We start from the raw sequence: 24431 nt of genomic DNA on the forward strand, positions 1-24431 counted from the left end.
AGTAGCATTGTCTCCTTGGTGAAGTCACAGAGCAGGGTCATGGTTCCTTCCCTCTGAGAAATGCTGGCTCAGAGCTCTCTGGCAATCCCCTCAAAACCTGCTCATGTGGATTTTAGGGGTGGCTGTCTCCTTGGTACCTTACTTCAGTGCTCCAGCAATGATGCTCCTCTTTGGCTTTGTCTGGATGTCTCTGTCCAGTATACCCAGATTTTTTTGTGTGAGTGGTCACATTGGGATTTGACATTACACAGGGAATTCCATCACTTGTGTTAAGTACTTAAAGGCTTCTGGAGTGCAGCATAGACCTGATAGTCCTTATTCATGAGAGCAGCCTCATCTGCTCCAAAGGAGCTTCCTTCCTAAAAATTTATCAGGAAGAGTACAGGTCAAGCATCTGAATACTGCAGTAGGTTTTGCAATAGCATCTTGTGTGCAAATGTCCTTCTCTGGTGCAATTATACAAGTGGGGTTTTCTTCAGGCGCTGTTGAGGGAAAGGCAGGCATGCTGGTGGTCTACGACTAAGTGAAGCCCATTTAATGCAAGCAGTTGTTAGATGTCTGCATGTTGATCTCTGTTGACTTGGTTAAAGCTCTGAGCTGTGTGAGTTAGTAGAGGGGATTTGCATGCAGTGCAGACTAACTGTGAGTGAATGCCAGGAGGTGTGCTCTTCTAAGAGGGCTCAGAGCTACCAACTAGTTAATTTCTTGTCAAGACTCTTTCATGATTTCCCTGAAGGTTTTTTCCAAAGTGCTGTCCTCCAACCCAGTTTTAGATTGTGATCATTACATGACTTCTGGGCTCCTTTCCACAGGTCTCTCAACCTCAGCTCTGTTTTACCTGAAATGTAGTTTTACTCTCATCAGATCTGGGAAAAGAGCTGTTTAAAGTGGAACATTTGACCTTTCTTTGAGTTGAGATAAGATTTTCGTAATTTTCTAAACCAGGAATTTTTTTTCCCCTGATGGGCTGTTCTCCTTTGAACCTAAGTCCTAAACCAGAGACTTGCTTGTGATCTTTTTGTTTGTTGCTTTGCAGACCAAACTGTCCTCCACATCACCTGCTCATCGTGCTATCACCATCTGTAATACCATATAAAATCTGCCAAACAAGGAATTTCTCCTCTTCCTTAAAAATATTTTGCAGCTAGAAGAAGGGACAAACAATGAGGCATATTGTTAAAATGAAGGTTTTAGCTGCCTCTCTGCTTCTGTGGGATCAAGTTTAGATGTTACGTTTACTATGAAAATCAGGTGTTCTCATGCAGTGGTGTTGAAATGGATTCCCTTAGGATTTGGACCTGTAGAGAGACAATAATGGTTCAAAACATAATGAAATGAAGCCGGTACCTGGAGATCTGCCAGTGAGTGCTGTCTCAGCAAGCCCGTGCATCGCCAACTCCTAATCACTTTGATGAAAGATTTTTCAAAAAGCTTGCAGTTTTGAAAAGTTTCTCATAGATTTTTTTTTTTAAAAGCCTAGTGAAAATACTTGCTTTTACAGTGTAATTTTAGTTTAGTAGAAATTTGAAAGATTTGAGGATTCATCTGCTGCAATGGGAAAAAAAGAGATCCACAGGTGGGCTGGGAAATTGTACAGTGTTACCTGTCTTTTGGACACAAATGAGTCCGCTGGTGCAAGGTGATTATCTGATGAAGCACTAGCCACAGAGGAAGAAGACCTTATTTCTTGCCATGCCTCTGAGAGGTTTGTGCCTGTTTAATACTATCTGGCTTAATTTTTTATGGGCATTTTTGGGATTATGAGGACTTTTCTGATACATTATCCCTCTTCCTGATTTTTCTATCATCGCGCGAGTTTCTGGTTCAGAAAGGCACCTCTGTGAGTAAGAAGGGCAAGTTTGTCTCTTCAGAGTTTGGCAGCAGCAGATTAGAAGCCAAGGGAGTCTGGCTGCCCTCACTGATGCCTTGCTGTGCTGGGCTTGCTGCTAAGAAGCCGACTCCATATCCCACTGTCGCCAAGAATGCTTTTCAAGAACAGTCAAAACAAGTTTTCTTTACCTCTCATCCTGAGAGATTTTTGGGGTCATGGCTTGAAAGCCTTGATGAGCCTTTCACACTGCCACAAATGACTGGCACCTTTTCTAGCTAGAGTATGCTTCAGATAACAGTGCAGCTGGGAGAGGGATATATTTGAACCCAGGCTTTCTACTGAATCAGGGGAGACAGAGGCTGCTGTGAGTGACTGGAGTCCCTGACAGCAAATCCATGCAAGTAATTCTCTGACAAATGAGGCAGACAGGAGTTCTGCATTAAACCTTGTCTTAATAAGAGCAGGGAGCTGGTTCGTTGGCAGCAGCTCTGCTGTTCTTGAGTGTGCTGTGAAAAACACAGGCAGCTACTCTGCTGCTTCACCACATCTGCACAAGGGTCCATCTGCAACAGGATGCTTTGCTTTTTCTTGTTTTAAGATGCTCATGGTCGCTGTCTCTGGTTGCATTCTTGAGCAAAGACATTGATTCGCATGTGAGCTGGGTTTACTTGCCGGACAGGTCGGTGAAGTGCAGCTCTCCTGCTAGGAGTTATGCTGCTTAGCTTCAGGCTAGAGAGCAAGACTTCTCTGGTGGAATACTTAAGGTACTAGTGGCAGCCACGAGCACGGTTTCTGCTGTTTCACTTTGTGAGAGGTTCCTCAGTGTAGGGGCTGTGGCCAGTAGTAGTGCTGCACATTACATCTGAGTCCTCTTGGATGCTACTCATGTGTTTCCAGTGCAATTTAACTTAGTGCAAAATATACTTTTAGAAGACTACAAAATCTAGGGATTTAAGCCGTGACTAACTGAGATTCCAGGGAAGATCTGATTTATGGATTTGAAAGCAAGGCTGTTAAATACAGCTGACATTGACACATGCTTGCCAAACTCAGCTTCTTTTCCCCTTGTAACTCATATTTGGTGCTCTACTGTACTGTCACTTGGTTCAGGGTAGAAGGAGTGGACTTCAGCATTGCTGGACTTCACAGAACCATAGAGTCATGGAATTTAGGGCTGCTTGGAGGCCAACCTTTAACTCATTTAGACTTAGAGCAAATCTACAGGTTGTGCTAACTTAACGTGAGCTGTATTGGCCAGGAGCAATGCAAGTAAGTATGTGCATGCTGTAACATAACCCACGTCTGTGAACTCTCTGCAGGGGTCTGCTCTTTGCTTGGGAAATCTTTAGTGAAGGTTGCTTCCTCCTGTGTGAGTAGAGGAGCATCTTGGTTCCAACAGACCTGTCTGAGGGCTCTGTCCAGCTGTCTGCATACCTCCTTTCAGTTTTCCACAACATGTGACATGCACTCTGGGGATGTCTCTTTGCAATCCAGGCACATTCTTAACAGGAAGAGGAGTCTCAAGAGTGGAAAGGTAGGTGCCTAGAGCCTGGCCTGATGCTGAGGTTTGGTTAGCTGTGCCAAATGATTTTCCTATGACTAGCCCAGATGTTTACCTATGTGAGTCGATTCAGTCAGGGGTTTTACCAGGGCAGACAACCATGAAATTAATTTCCCACAGTTCTGTAGTTTGCTAAGGCAAGGCAGGAGCTCCCCTTTGGAAGAACTGAGTAAGTCCTCTAGGGCTGAGAGTGCTCTGTTCACACTGCTCTTCTGAGTTACCCCATGTCCCAAATCTACATTTCTGTGCAATAAGCCAGTGATCTTCTCTTTGCAGAAAAGCAGATACTGTGCTTTTCTCTTCCACCCAGAGTCTTACCATCCTATTGCAACTTTCTCAGACTTGCCTTTCTCCAGCATAAAGATAACTATCTAGAAATCCCATGCCTTTAGCTGATGAGCCTTCTAATTCCATTGTAGTTAAGACTCTTCCACTAGAAAATGCTAATCTTTAGGTTTGATATTTTCACACCAAATACTTTTCTTTATGGATTTCTGAGTGCCAGCTTGAAGTTTTTTCTGTAAATTATTGAAAAGGATTTTTCTCATCTTAGGGATGCACTTTTTCTAGTCACAGGACTAGAATCTGCCAATCTGGTGCTTGATGGTAGGAGAGGAGAGAAGGTGATCAAGTCAAGATACCAAAGCATGGAACGTGTATGTGTGTAAAGAGGACAGATCTCCCTTGTCAGGTTGGAGAAGAAACCCTGTGTAAGGGCAGCACAGCTGTCAGGAGGAGGGAAGTCAGATTGTTGGCCACATCTGCCTTTTCTCAGGGGCTGTCCAGTGCCTTCCTGTGCAGTCAGTTGCTGCTTGTGATCTGCCTGAGTATCAACAAGAGGTGCTAGAGTCTTTATTCCACCTGTCTCACCAACAGATATGCAAGCTCTAGTTTTCTTTCAGTTAGGGTCTTTCCAGTATGGCACATTGCTTTGAAACTAGTTGGGACTAGTGGGCTTGCAGTATTCCTTTACACACTTGGCTGTGGTGTTCCAGACTTGTGACAAGCAGAGAAATGAAATCTATCTCCTTTTTTTCCCTTTGCTTGTGATAAAGGCCCTGCAGGGCAGGGTAAAGAGAGTCCCAAGCAATAGATGCTGAGTACTCCTGAATGGGCAGAGCACAACCTGAATGACACAGCCCTGTTACTTGCTCCACATTACCTGTGGATTAAGATGTTCATTTTCTTCTTGTCTCCGTTCCCAGTGGCAGCTGGTCACATGCACCACAAAGTTTGTTTTGTAAATGCACTGTTCCCTGAAATCAAGTTTTCTGGATGGTGGCCTTCCACCTGTCAAAATAAGTGGTTTGATTTCTGCTGTGCTGTCAATGTTCAGCCTTACACAGGTTTTTTTTTAGGGTTTTTATGAGCTCTGCAATATTGCTTAAATTAATCCATCCAAGCAATAAAGCTTTCTCCATTGTAACAAAAATCCCCAGCTATTTCAAACTCTGCCACTTACTCATTCTTAGTGGAAACTTCAGTTGTGCTTATCTTGTGAGTCACAATTCATATGCTTCTTTCAGAAATCATCCAGGAAGGCAAGTAACTCTTGTCAAATGCTGCACTTCAGAAATTAAGAAGTATGGATTTTGTTAGTGACCAATTAACATTATTTAAGCACCCAAAAACATCTGCAGAAACTATCTGTTGATGCCATGGTTGAAGCTGCTTCCAAACAGCCTGTTTCTATAGTTTCTTCCTATTCAGCTTGGTGCCACCATCAGCTTCAAGCATAGCTGCAGCTTTGGGCACAGTTGCTGTGGTGCTCCTGCACAGATGATGCCGAATCCCTGCTGCTCCCTGCTTAACTTTACCAGGTTTTGGCTCCCAGCCCCCCTACTTTCCCCATATTCAAAGGTCTCTTGGACACATCTCAAGCACCTGGAAGTTGGTGCTGGATGGTACTATTAACCCTTTCGGGAGCTGGAGTAATCACCATGTAGGAGCATTTATAACATCTGATTTCTGTTTGCAACTGTCGTGCTCTTGATCGCTCTTAATTAAATTTTCTTTTGCTCTCGTCTACAGCTGGTGTATCACACTTGGAGGCTGTTCCTTTTACTGATGCCAGAAGAGTCTGAATGGTCTTTTGTGTTTAAGTGGAGGTTGTTAAATAGCTTTATATTAATTAACTGGGATGGAGGGAACACATGGGCAAATGTACTTGAGGAGATCAGTTTAATCGTATGGAAATTACATTGAAAGTTAAATCCATTACCCTTATTGCAAAATTCGACAGTGCTTAGCCAATAACTGTGGAATTGGCTAAATCATGCATTTGTGCTTCAGAGCTGGGCAAATGCCTTATTTCCTTGAATATTTGCTCAAATGAAGAATTGTATTTGCCTCAACTTCATAAGCTGCCTCGTCATTTCTGAGAGTGTTTTAGGCAAGTGAGTTTGGAGGCAGAAATGATCAGTGAAAGAGTAGGGTCTAGTAAGCTCTGAGAGCAGTCATTGCAGGATGGTCACTCTGAAAAACTGGCTGGGATACCTTGACCCTCAGGCTCTCTGCTTTCGAGCAGGAATGTTTCTGTGCCCACAAAATAAAAGTAGCTTACACTGGTCAGAAAAATGTCTGGAAGGTCCAAGGAACAAAATAGCCTGATGGACAATAACAAACAACAACTAAATTAGAAGTTGTAAACTGCTCGTGATTGATTCTGAACAGAAAGGGTTTGTATTTGTGGAATAAATGTGTTCACTTTGAGCTGCTTGTTCAGGCCTAATTTGGAGACAAGGCTGATGCTTGTAGCTGCACTGGACAAAACGCCTTTGCTGTGGCTCCCATTTTCAAATGGTGAGGACAAAGTATTTATTCAGCTGTCAAGTGGGGAAAGAAAGCAAATTAGTTTTAGGCTGGAACACTGGATTGTGTTTGCTGTTGTAGTTCTGAGGCCAGATGGTGACTTGGACAGCCCTGGGGAACTGGTAACAAGTTTCTCCAGGGCAAAGATCAGAAGCAAAAGGAAATATTCAGATTATCTTGCAGTTCCATTTCCTAGAGAGGAAAAGGGAGCGTGAGATGCATCAGACTGTCTTAGGGAGGGGACTAGCCACCCCTTTTCTTCTGTTGTTGCTGTTGCTGAATCCTGGAGTCAGATGGTGGCAGAGTGGGTTTGAGACCTGACCCCCCTGCGAACTGCAGCTGTCCCTGGGAAGGACAGGGCAGCTCTGCCAGCACCTACTGGGTGACGAAAGTGCCTCTGCCCTTACTCCTCAGCTCCCCCACAGCGCTTTTAATGACAGCAAAATGATTCGGGCATCTGTTTCACCAAAGGGTCAGGGAAGACATTGGGGAAGGAGATGGTCTAAGGTTACCTAACAATGGCTATATTTGGCTTGTGCTCCCGAAGCATTTTAAGTCCCACTTGCCCTGCCTCAGTGCTGGTTCCTGCCTCAGTTTCCCTGGTTTGGCAGTTTGTTTCAGGTACTCTTTAAATGAGCTGTGGTGGAGCTGGTAGGTAACCAGGCAGATGAGGTGTCTCAGCTGTACCTACTTAGGCTGCTCAACTGCCTGTTAAGCATGGTTCAGGCTCCGAGGGGGTAAGAAGGCACCAAAAACTCTCCAAGAAGCTCCACAGCTGTGAGTGTCTGAATATCTAGGCAGAAAATGAAGTAGAAGAAAGGTCTCTCTACTGGCACAAAACACTCTCCATGGAAGGAGTTTTAATTGCATTCAAACACAACTTAGCTTCCAGTGTGTTTTCATTTTGAGTTATCTTTTATGCAGTATCAACAAGGTAGGGGGAAAACAAGAGGACTGGGAAGGCTAAATGGAAGGAGCAGCCTGGCCGGGCTGCTGAGAGCCCCGGGCTCTGCCTGGGAGCCACAGCTGGAGCAGGGCAGGGAGCTGCTGCAGGGAATAGTGCATGGCTCTGTCTGGAGTGGCCCGGGGTGCACTGAGGCTGAAGAAATTAGACTCTGCAGGTTAGAAGGAAAAGGATGTCAGCCAAGGGGGCCATGAGGTTGGTACTGCCTACTAGGGCAGCAGTGGGTGAACCCAAACCAGCTCTTACAGTTTCCTTATTGCCTGCAAGTTCACTTGTTTCTCTTTCCTTCCAAAAGAGACAGGGAGGGAAGGTGATTATTGTGAATGGAGAGGAATGTAGCAGTGAGGCAGACACCTGTTAGGAAGAGATCTCAATCCATCAGATTGACAAGAAATCAAGTGCAAGGGGATGGGGATAGTTGGTACTATGATTACTCAGTTGATACGCTGGGAGGGTAGAAGTCTTACACCATGTGTAGGGATGTGGCTAAACAACAGAGACATGCACATGTACTCACTTTAGCTTTTCATTTTCGCTTGCCTCAGTAAAAGCACTGTACTTGCAGAGCTGTTTCTCACTGCAAGAAATCAGTGAGATGGCACAGGTTGTAGATAAGATTTTTCTTTTATCTCTCATTTATCTGTCTTTTTACCCTAGAGAACAGAAGTGATTGTTACAGCCCACAGGAGAAGACCCCTTTTAGTCTTCTCAGTCCTTCCTTGTATCCAGAGAATGTTGCTCCCCTTAAGCATTGACTCTCAGTTGAAAGGTTGGTGGAGAGGTTGGGTCAGATTGTCCCCTTTCTTGCAATGCATTATTTAAAAACAAGATGCATCACAGTATAAAAGTGATGCTGCCACTTCCAGAAGAGCGGGGAGTATCCAGGGGAAATACAGGGTGTTTGGGAATGGTGCTGCCTGCGCTTCTACTCTGCCTGCTGTACCACTCCAAATACAGCTGCCCAGCAGAAGATCTTGGTCCATTAAGTGCTTTGCAGCTCATGTCTGTGGCAGCCCTGGGTTTGCTTAGCTGTATTCACCTTCCTCCTCTCATGAACTTCCCTGTGAGGCCAGTGTCCTCCTTGCCTGCACAAGCATTCACAGCTGATGTGGAGATGACACATCTGCCTGTCAAGCCTCTGGACCTTGGGACTCTCCTGAGTTATTGCAGCTAGTCAGCTTACTCTGAATATGAAAAACAGATTCCTGCAGGGAATTTGGGGTTCAGAATTCTTCCTTTCTTTAATTTATTTTTCTTTAAGTAAATTGAGGGAACTTCAGCTATTCCACTGACAGGAAATACTGAAGGATATATCTCAAATCATTTGCTCAGATCTCCAGGGTATGGGGGTTTAGGAAAGGTTTTTGCTATAGACTCTCCACCAGCTCTGGGAAACATCTGTTCTGCATTCTGAATGTGTTTTCCCAGCAGAAATTGTTTTAATAAAATCATCACTTTTTCTGTGCTTAGAAAACCCAGTGCAGTAAAGCTTTTCCTGTGCTAAACAGTTCTTGACCATTGGTTAATGAAGTTAAAAACCTGCATGTAACACTGTTTGCCTTATCCTGTTTTTCCAGGAGCTTCTCTGATGGTTGTAATACGACAGAACTCACCAGAACTGAAACTCTCACCAGTGACTAGTGTTTAATATTAACTGCACTACTTGGTGCTTCATTGCAATCTCCATTTGAAATCCAGTCTCTAAGCCATGGCATGTGACTAGCCAATATATTGAGTGAGACTATGAAAGCAGGGTGTTCTAAGGCATGGGTAGGGGAGGTGAAATTGTTAGTAATTTTTAAAAAGTATTTTTTTTATCACTGTGTTGTGACCCAGCTCTGAAATGGCCTTTTCTCCACAGTAAGTAAGATATATCAGAAAAAGTCTTGCTGTGGTTTGATTCACCTGAGAGCAAATAATTATGTGCACAGCCAAGTTATTCTCGGCTAAACCAGAAAAACTGGAAAATCTGCCAAAGTCCTCAGTGGTCACTGTGGACTCCTTTGTCCTCAGCAGAGGTGATGAGCATATGGGTGGTAGCTACCTTCAAAGTTCAGCTGTGGAACCCTTTCCCTGGGTGGACAGCAGCCAGAAAAGGGAAAGGAAAACTCCATGAACATGAAGAGATTCTTCATTGGTCCGGAGAGGAAAAATTATCCCGGCTTGGACCTGTTCTGAAAGTGGTTTTGATTTTAATGGGATCTTTTACAGTTTGGGAAAAAGGGAGGTGTTGCAAGCTTCATCCCATCCAATTTCCCATGTAAGAATATTCTGTGTTCACAGACTGCAGTTTTTCAGACAACTACAATTCCTATTGTCACTAGTTGGGTTTTAGACTAGCATTATAGATAGGTATCATTTGAAAATGAAGCTTGACTCAGGATAGGCTGATGTTTCTCCTTTGCTTTCAGTTGGGTAACTCATCTTGCCTCAGAGTAATGTTTTCAGATGAAAGCTCGAAGATGGATGGTGCTAAAATGTTTTCGAAATCAGCTGCCTCTCAAGCAGCTTTGAGGTCTTAAACAGACCCAGTAGGAGGGTGGTAGGTATTTCTGGGCCGACTACATGCATTCTGATTCACCAGCAGACTGCTTCACTGCTTTGCCTGGCTTTCCTCTTCATTTTTCAGACAAGAACCCCTTCATGGTCCATAGACAAGTGAAAGAAGCACAGAAGCTTTAATTAGCAAGAGATCTGGTTGTCCCCTCTTTGGTGATTCAGACTACCTGGGCTTAAACAAAAAACCCAAACCAGAACATGTACAGCAATAAATACCTTCAATCCTAAATTGCAGCTTGTAGAAGACACATTTTCAGGTCTGATATATTGCTACTTCTGCAAGTCCCACCCTCTCTTACTGGAAGTAAGGGTACTGAGTGGAGTCTGATTCCTGCTCTTCCTTCAGGTTGCAGATCTTTTGCCTGTGCTAGTGGTGTAAGGGAACTGCAAGCAGTATGGTTTTGATGGCATGTTTCATGCACGCTCTCTCTCTTAGCATCTTGTCCTTTTTTTGGTTTCAGCTGAACGACTTGGACTTCATTTAACAAAATTGGATTTTCAGTTTCCTCTCCTGGGAGAGTGAGAGGAACTACTTTCTTCCCAACAGTGCCCTAGCCTGCTGCTTCTGCTTTGCTGGACCCTTACTTACCACCTCAGGCTGCTTGTAGTTCCTTAAAACAATTTAGATACCTGTTCTTCAGCCATGATTGCAGACATGGTGGATTTATCTCAGATTTGTGGTGCTTTCAAACTACTGGACATTTCCTTCAGTCAGCCAAGATCCCTTGGCAGTGCTGGTCTGTGAGAAACAGAAAAAACAAGTTGTTGTACAAATGCACTGTAGGTAGAAGATGAAATATTCCCCAGCCCGGGTAGAGAATCTCTTTTGTGTCTCTGCCAGGTCATGCACAGAAAATAAGTTGCCTAGTTAGGGTGTCCAGCAGTGTTCTGCTGGGGTTGCAGCTGTTAAGTAGGACAAATTATTAGGAAGAATTGAATTACAAAAATGTGGTGTTTAAGAGGGTTTAGGAAACCTAGTACAGCTCTCTGTATGGAGACATGACCTAACTAATTCCGTATCATCAACTGGTTGTGGGAGAAACAGACAAAACTCAAACAGCCAGGCTGAAGAAAGGTGAGTGCTGGTCTAGCACAGCAGCAGGTGGGAAATACTGAGGATGAAAGTGATTTTGGGGGGCTTGTTAACTGCTGGATATCCATTAAAGTCAGTGTCATGCCTTTGTGGGGTACCAAGCCTGCTTTTATTGGCTTTCCACAGAGCACAATGTCAAACTGAAATTCTCCCTTCTCCAGTGTTTCCAATGATAATGGGCTTCAGTATATACATGGGCATTTCGTGCTCTGGAGCAGTAACACTGGAATATGTTCTGCTTTTGGATGTGACAGAGTAGTCCAACAGAGAGGTACAACTTCAGGAGTGTTGAGGGGACAACAGGACCTACACATTGCCTGCAACCTATGTGCAGCTGCTTCCAGACACAAGGTGCATTTCTTGGCTTCCTTATTTATTGGTAGTGGCATATCAGTTCTTCTGGGATCCTACATTAGCCCTCTCTTGAAAAGAATCAGAAGAGGGCTAAATGTCTGTCAAGTCACTTCAATTTTTGTGTTATCTTTAGGCATCGTGACGATAGGAAATGTCTAAAACAAGGTGAATCAGAACAGAATCTTCTAAAGTTCTCATGTTTGATTCCAAAGCACCCTTGTGGGACACAAGGCTGTGGGTGCTCCCTGTCTGTATGAGTGAGATTAGAGTTTGAAATATCCGGTGTATCTGCACCCCCATATCTGGCCTTTGTGTAGTGCTCTCCCTTTTCATCGGTTACAATAAGACAAAATATGCAAAGATGTTGTAGATTTCATTAGTCACACTAGTTTATTCAAACCTCTTCTTTGCATAAGAAACCAAGGCCTGCACTGATCTCTGGGAAAGAATGTGCTCACAGCTTGGAAAAGCCGTGCGCTCGAATGGCACCACGGCACAGCAGAGGTCAGCAGCTCGGGCACAGGAGAGGGGCCCGGCTCTAGGGTTTGGTGCCATCATTTGCAATTCAATCTCATGCAGCTCCCTCTTAGGAGAACAATTCACTAAATACAGAGTTGTGCTTTTTCCCTAATTCACCATATAATTCACCTCCCAAGTTCAATTAAGAAGCAATCTGTTTGTGACTGGAAGCAAGCTGCATTTATTTAGAAACACAAAATTATCCTTTGCCTCAGCAAAGACCGCATGCCTTAATAATTCTGGTGATGAAAGGCTAGTTGGGGTTTCCTTTAAATGGAATGAGATATTGTGTGAAGAATAGCATACTTTGCAGGGGTGGGGGTGTGAGAAGTCCTGGGGATGTAAAACTGAGAAGAGGAACTTTTGTTGAGCTTGAGCTTAAGGAAGTGAAGAGGACTGGGCATGAAAGAAAACAAAGGGAAATCTTAAGGATGGGACACTGAAGCTGGAAAAGAGTGATAGAGTTCAGAGCAATCCATCTTGTTGAATCAGGCTTGTTCCTGTTCACACATCTAGTGGCTTTTGTCCAGCCAAGCTCTGTTAAACTATGGCACTTCCTTTGGGAGACAAACCCCTGATTTACTGTGTCTCTTGGACCAGGAAGCTCTAACCTATAGCCAGCTGAGAGTCTGAGTATTTTATTTTCTTCTGAATTGTTTTGTAACTATCTTTCATCATAATTTTTCTGATATTCTTATCAGTTGTAGTAGTATAATGTTGGAGATTTGTTACCATCCTCTCAGTCCTTCTCCAGTGTGTCAGGGATATACCTTTTCCCCTGTCCTTGCCGCATTGGACGGGCTGGAGAAGGATTTGATAGTAGCCAGCTTCAGAGCAAAGGAGAGCTTTCCAGCTGGCGAAGCAAGACTGCTTCAGTGACTGGAAGATGTCCAGCTGTCTTGAAAGTGAGACATCCCTCTTGGAAGTGTCCACACTGCATCCAGCAGTGCCGAATGACTAACAGTGTATTCTTTTCTGCGTGTGGTGGTTTACCGTGCTCTTCATTCTTTACCTTGCCACCAAGACTGCAGAAACTTGCTCTTGCAATACCTCTACAGAGATCAGCTCATTCAGCTCCTGCTCTCAGTAAATCTCCATGAAATTAGCCTTCCCTAGAAGAGACTTTCTGCCTATTCAGCAAATGGAGAAACTAAGGCATGGTATGGTAATGAGTTGCAGGGTGTCATTGTAGGCTAGGAACAAATCCAGGAAAAGTGCCTAGCTTTATCAGGCATTTAGTCCCTGTTCCCTGCACAGGGAAAGCAGACAGTTTCTGTGGCCAGCGGACCCCCAGCTGACATTACTAGTAGCTGCTGTCCTTTCCACATCAGAGCTCTGCCAACCAGCTCACCAGAGATGAGTCTCTGCTCTTTTTTCCTTTGCAGGAGGCCTGGGAGAAGAGGTGTCAAGTGAGAATGCCACTTCAACTGACCACAGTGACAAAGCAGTTAAAAAGGGTAATGTTGTACCCCACCCAGACCTTTGGGTATTTTTTATTTATTTTTTTTACACTCTGTAAAAACATATTTTTGTTGTGTACATGTGTGTACCTCTCTGCCTGGGACATCAGCCCTGCCCAGGCATTTTTTGCTGTTGGTGAACTCTCTGAAAGGGTGGGTTTGCTGTGTATAATGTGGCGGGTTGACCCCAGCTGGAAGCCAAGCACCCAGTCACCAGTCCCCTCCTCCAGCAGGAGAGGTGAGAAAGCAGGAAAAGCAAGAGTGAGAAAACCCATTGATTGAGATAAAGACAGTTTAATAAGTGAATGAAAGAGGGAAAAATATCCAAAGTGATATAAAGGCAACTGCTCACCCCCACCCACAAGCAGGCCCTGACAGAAGGATGTGTCAGGCCTCTCCAGGGAGGAGAATTTAACAAATTTCAGTTGTTAAAGGCAGAAAACTATAGCAGGAGTTAGGAGCAGTCAAGAGCTGTTGCAAGACTGGTGAGGAGAATTTGCCCAAGAGGGTGTGTTGCTGGCAAGGAATGGAAGCCTTGGTGGCACAGAAGTGTGGACCCAGAGTCCCCTGTGCAGAGCTGCTGCTGCACCAGGCACAGGAGAGCACAGGGCAGACAACTCCTCACTTGGGTTTGCTGTCAGCAGCTGTCCATGTGCAAATCCACAGAGCTATTGGGCAGCCCCAGGAGCAATTTGTGAATAGAAGACAAGACTACTTCTGTCTTGAGACCCTCTCTCTTCTTCTAGCTGTGGACCTCATAATGCCATTGCCTGTGCTAGTACCTGGTACCAGCAGTACCAGGTGTATGCAAAGAGCAGGAGAGTGGTTCCTCCTCTGTTGAGAGAACACTCAACCTCAGAGCATCAGCCTTCCAGGATCCAGCAGCTGGCTTGGGGATGGGGCAGCTTCTGAAATGCCAGGAGGTGCTCAGGAGTAAGAGGAACAAAAGGCAAATTCCCGTCTTTGTCTTGCAGCTCAGAGCAAGGTATTCAGCAGGAAGGGCTTGACCTGGTGAAGCAGGAGGGAGGGTTTAAAGTTCATTCTTTTCATTCCCCTATACTGCCTGAATTTCCTTCCCATTGTATTGATCCCCTCAGCCTTGACAGTAGTGGTTTGTTCACTGGTGCTTCAGCTGGAGGGATGAATAGGAGAAGAGGCTCTCAGCAGCCCCCCTGGTCACTCGAGGAAGGTCTTAGCAGGACCTGTGCTTTTTAATAACCTGGCAGCCCATGTCCCTGACTTGGAAAGCAAAGCTGTGGCTGGTCTTGCTGATTTACATACAAATTGCTGTATTCTTGGGCTTCACAGTGGTCCCCTGGGGAGCCACCATCAGCAGTGCTGCTCTTCAAGGTGACAAGGATGTTCACCTTGGTGTGACCCTTTAGGCCAGCAATCCCTGAAGTTACTCCTTTGCCCTAGTCCAGCTGATGCGTTGGCTGTGCAATACAGGGAGCTTATGTAGCAAGTGGTGTGTCTACACAGTCCTTACACAGGCTTGTAAAGCCCAGCTGGACTGTGGCTGCTTTGAGGTTTGAGCTGCCCATGGCACATCAGTCAGGGGGTGAACAACTCGGAAGCTTTGAGTAAAGGATATTTTCTCTGGGTCAGACTAACACCACGTTAAAAGTGCAACTCGTGTATGTATAACCAGTATCTGAGCAGAGCAGCAGCAGCCCAGATGTAGGGCATGGTACAGGGTCTGCCTAGAAGCCTGTATGAATCCTCTGGCAGATTTTAAGGCCAGCACCGAACACCACACGACCAGGCCTCCTCTACCCTTTGCAACAAGAAATGAGATGTGTTCTGCTTTCCCTTTTGTATTTTTGCTCCTTTTCATTAAAATAAGAGATTCAGCATGGATGGAGATTTGCACTTCTGTTTTTCCATCCTGAGCATCCCTCCTCCAGCAGAGACTGTCTGATCTATAGCTTTCCAAACCACCCAAGACCTGGTATGTGAAACCAAATACTTTTCAGCCTTGAGTACAGATTTCAGTTAGGAGTCTGTCACCTTTTTCCAAGGCCAACTCGAATGAGTGAAGCTATTCCTGATAGAACAAACCATTCTCTGCAGATGAGTGGATGGGTCTAGGCTTGTTTGAGTCCCACCTCCTGTTCCCTTTGTTTAAGTACTATGTCCCCATTTGTGAAGTTGCTGTTGCAGAGAGTGAGTGGCTAGAGACAGGGAGGGATGTGCTTTTATATCCTAATGGGAGAGCAGGTTTGGCACAGTTCATATGGAGGTTCCAAAATAAGAAGGGTCAGTTTTCTGTAGATGAGCAGTCTCAAAGTCCCAAAAAAATCACTGGCACGTCTGGCTATGACTTGTGGTTTGGTTTAACACCTTGCTTTTTCTTTTTATCTTTTTCTGAAGCTCCAGGGTATTACCTGAGGGCTGCACGTGGAACTAAAGAGGATTTAAACAGTGTTGCCACTCTGTCTTGCAGACGGCAGGCAGAACACAACGCTTGCAAGGAGCCCGAAGAGGAAGGAATATAAAGATGAGTCTGGGATGGATACACACTCCTCTCCCAGAGTGCGCAGGGCAACCACATCCAGGGCTGAGAGGATCTGGCCAGGGGGGGTCATTCCCTATGTGATCGGAGGAAATTTCACTGGTCAGTAGTGAAAACACTGTCTTCTGTTAGTTACGGGGTTTGTGTCTCAAATTGTGTGGGAAATCTCTGGAACAGAGTTCTCCCACAAATGACTCAGGCCCTTGGAAATCTGTCTCCTGAGATAGGGTGGGCATGTCGTTGCACAAGGAATTGTGCACTGTGGAAGCCTGAAGCTGAGGTGCGCAGCGAGATGGTTCTTCTCTTGGAGTCCAAGAAATAATCAAGTGACTGAGTCACTTTCCTTTAGGGGCCAGCACCTGTGGGCTGTGCTCACCCCCTGTGTTTCCAGAAAAGAATCCTCTCTGCTATTGGAAGAGCAGGAACAGAACTACTCTAGGTTTCTGACAATAGCTTTGCATTAGTTTTGAGGAGCATCTGTAGCACTCATGAAATTCCTGGGTGTCTTGGGGTGACAGAGCAAATTTGTCACATCACTTAGTAGCTGGTGTTCAGATCAGAACACCTGGCAGCTCTGCCAGAATGGCCTGTGCCTAGAGAGCTGACATGTTTTATGTGCACAAATATTGACGTACTTAATCTGTAAAGTTTGCTACCTTTTTATTAGAGCAGTTAATTCATCAAGCACAAGGAGAGAAAAGATTATACAGGAAATTAATGCTATAGTTGGAAGTGGGCCCCAGAGTCCTAGAGGTGTCTACAGGCATAAGATTGGCTGTTTGAAAGGTTGACTGTTCCCATATATCCAGATGAAGTCCCTTAGAGATTTTCCTGAAAGCCAAGCCTTCACTGTTTGCTCATCTTGATTTCTTTTCCAGGAACCCAAAGAGCTATCTTTAAGCAAGCAATGAGGCACTGGGAGAAGCACACTTGTGTGACCTTTGTGGAGAGAACTGATGAAGAGAGCTTCATTGTGTTCACATACAGAACATGTGGGTAAGTGATGCACACACTCCCTGCAGCTCCGTATTGCAAACAGCCCTTTCAGTGACACATGGCTCTGTAAGCCTAGCCCAGAATCGACCAGTGGCTACATTGGAGAATCTGCCACAGAGATGCAGCTGGTCTCTTTCAGTGAGGGTTGCTAGGACAGTTTAGTATTTGCTCAGAAGGTGCTAAGCCTTTCTGGATTCTTTTTTCCTGGGATAACACTTAAGTGTGCACATGCATGTTTATAGATACGCACTTTTTTCTTTATGTTTTCTGTATACATACATATATAGTGTATGCAACTGCTGGCCTGTCCTGAACCCTGCCAGATGCCATCCTCTGTTCCTATGTTTCAGAGTTTCTCAAGTCATTGAAGTGCTGCATGGGTTTGTGGGTTTTCTTTTCCAGGTGCTGCTCCTATGTGGGTCGCCGAGGAGGAGGCCCTCAGGCTATATCCATTGGAAAGAACTGTGACAAGTTTGGTATTGTGGCTCATGAGCTGGGTCATGTGGTGGGTTTCTGGCATGAGCACACACGGCCTGACAGGGACCAGCATGTCACTATCATCAGAGAGAACATACAGCAAGGTAAAATCACACTTCAGGTTATTCCTGGGTTTTGGCTGGGTAGAAACCTTTCTTGCTTCACTTGTGGAAGATGCTGGTGCTCTGTGAGTTGAGATGGAGAAGAAGAAATATTGCTACTTCTTGTCTAGAATAAGGGTCAAAATAGCTATATGAATAGACATTTTGGATGTCCAGTTGGAATTGTTGGAACACAGGAGCATATCCATTTCATTCTAGGCTCCCAGAGGTAGAGGGCATCTTCTTTTCTTTTTTTCTTTTTTTTTTTTTTTTCCTCTTACAGTGATTTTTTTCTTTTCCGTTTTGTTTGTCATCACAGGTCAGGAGTACAACTTTTTAAAGATGGAAGCTGGGGAAGTGAATTCACTTGGAGAGACCTATGACTTCGACAGCATCATGCACTATGCTAGGAACACATTCTCCAGGTGATAATTCCAGATTACACATCCTTAGGACTATTTTTGGTAATTGTGGTTGACTCTGTGGGATATATAGAGCCTAAAAAGGGATCTCTGATCTATTGCTGCATTGCAAGGCTTGAAAAATATTTGAAAAAGCACAGTGGGCGTAGTATGGTGGGCTCCTGTTTTCCCCTTTCCACTGTATTTACTCAGTAATAATCCTGATAATCTTAGAGAGTTTCCAAAGCCTTGTTAACATTCTTTGCAGCCTTTTCCAGGCAGCACATGTGTATCTGTGTGCATATGTGCCCACGTGCAAGTTGGGTAACACTAAATCAAGCTTTGAATCCCTTGGTTGTCCAGCTTATGCTTTGGAGCCACAATACTACTACCTTCAGAGTCTATAGTGGCTGTGCCAAGGAAGAGTTTAACTCTAGATCATGATCTTTAATTACTTGGGTTTTTTTTTAATCATTTACGCATGAGCTTTCGATCATGGCCTCTGCAGCTATGTGGTTCTGTGTGACTGGGTTTTGTCATGGAGGAGTTATCAGTGCTGCTGCAACTAACTGCCAGTTTCTGCATAGGCTGTTTGTCCTTGACTCCCATCTCATCCTTCCAGATGGAGCCCACTTTCTGACCAGGCTGCTCTACTGGATAGAGAGGTGTTATAAACATAGTTACGTCCTGGATTTGGAATGAGAGTAACTGGATGACCAGCTTCATTTTGCTGCATTATTAGAAGTTTTCTTCCGTAAACCCTACTATTGCTCTTTCCCAAGAGCTTTCTGTCACTACATATTATGAGTAAAGGGGTTGGAAGGTACAGTGGAAGTATTTACACTCTTGGCAAATTTTTGTTGCAAAAATTAAAGGTGTCTTTGGGACTTTGTTAATCTTCTTACTCCTTGTATTGAAGGGCCAAGCCTGTTGTTTTGTGCTTTTGTTTTGATGACTTCACATCAACCAGTGGAAAATTACCAAACATGCTGAAATGCTGCTTGTTGTGGCAGGAGGAGATGGTGTCTGGGCAAGGGTGTTTTGCAGCCTTCGGAGATTTCTTTGCATCAGATACCCAAAGCAAACAATTTTTCTTCCCTTGAGGCATCTGCTGGACCCTTCCAGCATTTGCTAAACTCTAAATGGTTAGAATTGTCTTGCACAAAAGCAGGATTAAGTTATTACAGCCATTTATATTGTGGATGCCTTTGAGTCTGTGTCTCTTGAAAACCAGGGTCCTTCAGAGCACTGCTGGGCCAAAATGGGATAAAAATGGCAAGAGTCCTTCTAAATTTAAATTGGTGCTCGATAGGATTTTAAAGTCTGTTTTCTTTAAGCCCTTTGTCTCTGTGACCCACCCTTACCCCAGTTGCAATCTTTGTGCAGTAATTGAACTGAGCACTAAGTGCCTCTGTGGGCTGATTGTGCTCTCACCACACATAAGCAGTGCTGGGAATAGGCTTTTACTTTGCCAAGACCTGTCTTGACATCTGCTCCCTGAGGAAGCAGTGTATTGACCAGCCACAAAGACTGGTGGGTGTATGCATGTATCCTTCCCACCTCACTGAGGTTGGCGAGTGCTGCCCAACTGCAACCCAAAGTGACAAAAGCACAGAGTCCATGAAGATATTAAGTTCCAGCAAGTTTCATTAAGATCAGTGGCTAGGAAAGGGAGAGAGTCCCTGCGTGGCCCTGCAAGGGAAGGGCTGCACTGGGTGTGTTAATACATTAGCAGACACCAGAAAGCCAACATAAGATGGTGTGAGCCCCTGACCAGTGGAGATGGGATGTGTGAGTGAGCAGGGGAAGGACACAGAGTCACATCTGTGACTTACTCTCTTGTAGCAATTCTTACCTGGCACTTAGCACAACCTTGTTTTTAACTTCTGACAATATTGACAATAGTAAATCATATGGTGCTTGCCATGGTCTAATGCTGCTATAAATCCTGGGCTCTTTTTATTCAAAACTTTTACCTAAGACAGAAAGGTACAGCTTTTCTGAGACTTGATGAGTCTTGCTAGTGTGCTAGTCATACTTTTGAGAATTGGTGTAGAGTCACTCCTTCTTTCCATTTCATAGCAAAATATGTCTCTCATTTGTGTCTGTGGCTAATAGAAATAGGAGTATGGCACAAGAGACTGTAATGACAGCAGGAACAAGATTTTACCATTGGAATTTCTGTTCTCATCTGTGTCAGAAATTTGCCTGTTTTGCAGAGTGTGGCTGCAGGCTTTTATTTCCTGATGGGTTCCTTACAGACATGGCAGCAATCTAACCTGGATGTTGCTGTATCATGAAACGATTTCTTTTACAGTGGTCAAGACCATAAATGGCAACTTAGCAAGAAGAAAGTTTAAACCTCCACAAAGTCCTAAGCAAGTAGCTGTTACCTTAATTCACTAGGTAGCTTGCTAGTAGACATGGCAGCACAGTCTGGAGTTACCAAACATGACCTCTACAAAGCTTGTGTTCAAATCAGAATGTAGGTAGCACTGCCTCCATGTCCAGGGACATCTTGTATTTGCAATGCACTGTCCTAATCCTGCACAAGACATACAGATATCCTCCACAGGTTTTACTGCGTGAAGAAGAGTCATGTAATCTCTCTTCTGCACATGGAGATAAAAATACAGAACTGGGACAAACGGTAGCTGCCTGCAGCTCAGTTCTTAAACTGCCTTGAATATCTGCTTCCTTGAGTGTTGTTTAAGCACCTGTATTTTTTACCCTATCTATTGGGACATGAATATTTAGCATTTGCTAAATCAGTTGATAATTTCATAGCATTGGCATGGCACTTTGCACACTCAGGGTACTGTGTGGATGCTAAGGACTCTTGTGAATCTCTTCTCAAACTCTGTTGTTCTTCGCTGGTAGGAATGGTGGGGTGTTGTGCTTGACTTACCACTGCATTGGGCAGCTAATGCATGTTCTGCTCATGCCTGGACAGCAAGAGAATGGGGCATCCAGGATCCATGGGTCTTTTCCTACCTCTGGGAGGAGAGTTTAGATATGCTGCTCAAGAATGGTTCCGGTGTTAGATTTCCTGAGCTGCTTTGTTTAATGATGTCTGTTTGGTGTTTATTAAAATATTTGCACTTTTAGAGACACTCACCAAAAATGTGCAACTTTACACTCGAAGTGTTTTTAAGCAGATGGTGTTTAGGTGGACAGCATGGGACTTCTGGAACTTGTGTGGTTTGGGCCAAGCAGACTCCTGTTCTTGGTTCCTTTGATGGCAAAATGAGAGAAACTACTTACTGCTTTGTAGCTGGGAGTCATGTTCAGCAATGCATGTGAAAGGCGAACAAAATTCAGTTGGAGGAAAAAGCAAAACCAAAAATCTGCCTAGAGTACAGCCTTCTGGAAGAAAATATGTTTGGCAGATAACAAGGCTAGTTTGAAGTTATGGGTTGTTTGTGTTGTGTGAGCAGTGCCTGAGGTATACACTATGTGCAGAAAGCTGAGGGCTGTGAGTGTGCATTTGTGAGGGCTGGAATGGGAAAAAGAATCAAAAGTTTGCATGTGCAAATGGTGGTTTTTCTGTTAAATTCTGTAATTCTTCCCTGGTTGAGCCTGGAGATCTGCAGAAAGCATTTCAGAGGCCACAGAAGTATGTCCCTGCCAAATGCTGAGTTCTTCTATGAACTCCTGAGGAGGCTTGAAAATTTACTTTGAGCAAACTGACCTGTTTCTATGTTTGTGGTGTTTCTGGAATTGGAGGATTTGTTTTCAATACATAAATAAATCCAGTCCAAGGCATGCAGCTGGCATGTAGAATGCCAAACTGAATTTATAAATCAATATTTGATGGACTCACCTCAGATCTTGTAAGTACTGATTTTGGTGCTGATCAGGAATTTTTCTACTGCTGAAAAAACCCCAACATCTCCCATGCAACAGCTGATTCCAGTTTTCAAAACAGATTAAATTCCTTTCCTTCTATTTCTTTCTTCAGTTTGAATATTTACAAAACAATTTCCCCCTTTCCCTTACCACCTCTGGACTAGGCAGCACTAAAGTTACTGCTTCTGCCCTGATTTCCCATTGGACTCTCTGGACAGTTATATCCTGTCCTTCATGAAGAGCAGTCTGCTTCACTAAGCTGATGCTGAAGGTTAAGCTCGGTGTTAGCCTTGGCATCCCCAAGCCTGTTTGGCATTCAGGGGTGCAGTGAAAGGTTCCTGTGGACTGGACAGCCTGGCTGCAAGAGCTTGGATTTTGCCAACCTGGAGTTCAGGTTTCTGATTCCCTCCCTCCCTCCCTGCAGTCCTAATGCTCCCTTGGGGTCTCTCTTGCGTGCAAGCTCTTGCTTGGCTGCATGGACTGCATTTTGATAGAAGTGAGGCCTGAGCTTAAATCCCTCACTGGACTGAGATCAGAAGTGCAGTAAAGAGCTCCTGAATGTGAAGCACATGGAAGAAATAGTAGCAAGTAAAAAGAGGCAGAGACAAGTAGAGTTATTAGCTTGGAGACTCATACAGAACAAAGGTAGAGCACATGATCTTTTCCTCTTGTCTGTGGCAGCCCCAGTCACTGCCAGCCCAACCCCATCTGCTACTGAGAAAATTCCCCTTCCCTCTGCTCCTTTGACTTAAATGCCAGATCTGTGCTCCTGCTGAGCCAGATGTGCCATGAACCTTCTGCAAGAATATTTCATTGCTTTTTCTGATTTATGGCAAGGAATGTGCTACCTCAAACAGAGGCAGCAGCAGTTTCGAGCTATCCAAGAGGAATTTTCTGGCTTGGCAGACTTGCCTGTACATTTGGAAGCTGTCTGCTGTAGTGAGAAGGCTGTCCTGAGATAGTTAGCAGTTACTAGAAGCTGCCCCACTCTTGCTTGTTAGCATGGGATATATGGCCAGGGGGATGGGTGTGGGAGGCCTGCCAGCACTACTTTCTGTTCATTGCATCACTTTCCCTGCTTCACTGCTCTGTGTCTCTCTGCTCTTCCCTTTAGAGGAGTTTTCCTTGACACCATCCTTCCCCGTCGAGATGATAATGGGGTCCGGCCAACTATTGGTCAGCGCATTCGCCTGAGCCAGGGAGACATCGCTCAGGCAAGGAAGTTGTACAAATGCCCAGGTAAATATGGCCTGGGGAGATGGATCCTGCTTTATCATAGACACATGGTTTATGTGGTAGGCATGGGAGTTCAAGAGCACCTTAACAATGCCTTTGAGGAGAGAGACTTGGGAAACACAGACTATCAAGTGCTTTAGGCTGGAGCTGTGGGGGAGAAGTGAATTTGCCTAAAAATGTGTCTACTGTTAGTATTTTGCCAACATTCTTGTTGGGTTTAGGGCTTCAGATTGGTCCAGTGTAGGCTGTATTTGTAGAAAATTAAACCAATGTACAAGACCACAGACAGAGTGGGGACTAGGAGTTAGCACAATGCTGGAAAGATTTCTGGTCGTCTGAGGCCCTGGAAAGTGGTGGATAGCTGCTGTGCAAATCCACTGTTTTTCTGCATCCAGCAGAAGAGGTCAGAAAGTATGAATTCATAAGGGTCCATAATTAATTCTGAGGGCTTCAGGGTCTGTATGTTCAAGGATTATTGCTTTTAGCTTATAATGGGTGGTATAACTTTTGGGTCTATTAGTTCTAATAAACCTTTTTTCTTTTTTTGCTTTTTACCTCATCATTACATTTTTCTTTTTACACTCATCATTATCTTCAAATTGATTTTGGTTGAACAAAATGTTGTTCTTGCAAAATTATGTCACGGATTAGTTTAGGGGTTAATTTATTTTGCACTATGTTTTTTGACTGAGTCAGACTTAATCCAACCAGGCTTTTCATTCCCATAGCTGGAAGAATCAATTACAGAGTTAGATTTCTCAAGGCAAGCTGAAAAGCCACTTTGGCCTGAGGTACTAACTAAAAGCTACAAAGCAACTTTCTTTAAAATGAGGACTCTTCTGTGAGTCTCAAGTTTTCCATTTGCAAAGTAGAACTTTTCCTACTTTTTTTTCCCACAAAGCTTTAGCAGAGGTTATTGCAGTTCAGAACATATTTGGCAGCAAAATAATTAGAGATTTAGGCCTACTAAACATTTTTTTCAAATACCTGTTGTTCTGCTTTGGTTTTCTTTTTTTCTTTGCATCAAAATATATACACAGGTTGCATCTGAGGAGAAGAAGTGCAGTATATTTAATGACATTAACATCTTCATCTGCCATTTGAATCTGTGGCTTTAAAAGTTTTCTTCCTCTGCAAAATACAAAGCAAAGGAGTTCAAAACCAAAGGACTTCAACTGTGTGTTCAAGCAGGGTCTGAACGAGACTTTAGGATGAAGACGCTTATGCTTATGTTCAGTAGTCAAGCTAAGGATTTTAGGGTAAAGTGCAGCAACATAATTCAGAAGTTGAATGGCAGATGGCTTCCCTGTTAGAAAGAGAGTCTCCATCTGAGAATACCTAATAATATATCCCAAAAAAAAAGAGCTAGTATGGTGGAAGATGAGTTACAAGTATGCACTGGAATCAGCCAGAACAACTGCTGTGTCTGTTTTAAGAAACAGGACTCTCCAGCTCATTAGACTGGCGTTCATGTGGCTGCTACAGTTAGGGCTTGCTTAGCTTGTCCATTCTAAAACCCTGCTGTTTCAAATTCCTCTTAATTCCCCAAAGCTTATACCTGCTGGGTTAAAGTTAGTGCCAGGCCAGGTGGAACCAAATGAAATTTGCTGAAGGAATTTCTGGAAGGCAAGATGCAGTCTGCTACATAGTAGTTAATGCTAAATTTGCTATGGCTGCACAGTTGAGGATTTGATGACTGCAGTC

The 24431-nt window shown here is 44.2% G+C and overlaps 1 protein-coding gene across 1 annotated transcript in view; it reads left to right on the top strand.

Annotated features, from left to right (window-relative positions):
• The window catches only part of TLL2 (tolloid like 2), an 88038-nt gene that overhangs the window by 36721 nt on the left and 26886 nt on the right, over positions 1-24431 (top strand). The window contains exons 3-8 of the mRNA XM_048311737.1: positions 13078-13149; positions 15599-15769; positions 16546-16663; positions 17066-17244; positions 17561-17666; positions 22606-22730. Coding sequence (XP_048167694.1) covers positions 13078-13149; positions 15599-15769; positions 16546-16663; positions 17066-17244; positions 17561-17666; positions 22606-22730 — 771 coding nt within the window. The remainder of the gene's footprint in view (positions 1-13077; positions 13150-15598; positions 15770-16545; positions 16664-17065; positions 17245-17560; positions 17667-22605; positions 22731-24431) is intronic.

The sequence above is a fragment of the Corvus hawaiiensis genome, chromosome 8 (genome assembly GCF_020740725.1).
Source record: "Corvus hawaiiensis isolate bCorHaw1 chromosome 8, bCorHaw1.pri.cur, whole genome shotgun sequence".
Classification (NCBI taxonomy): Eukaryota; Metazoa; Chordata; class Aves; order Passeriformes; family Corvidae; genus Corvus; species Corvus hawaiiensis.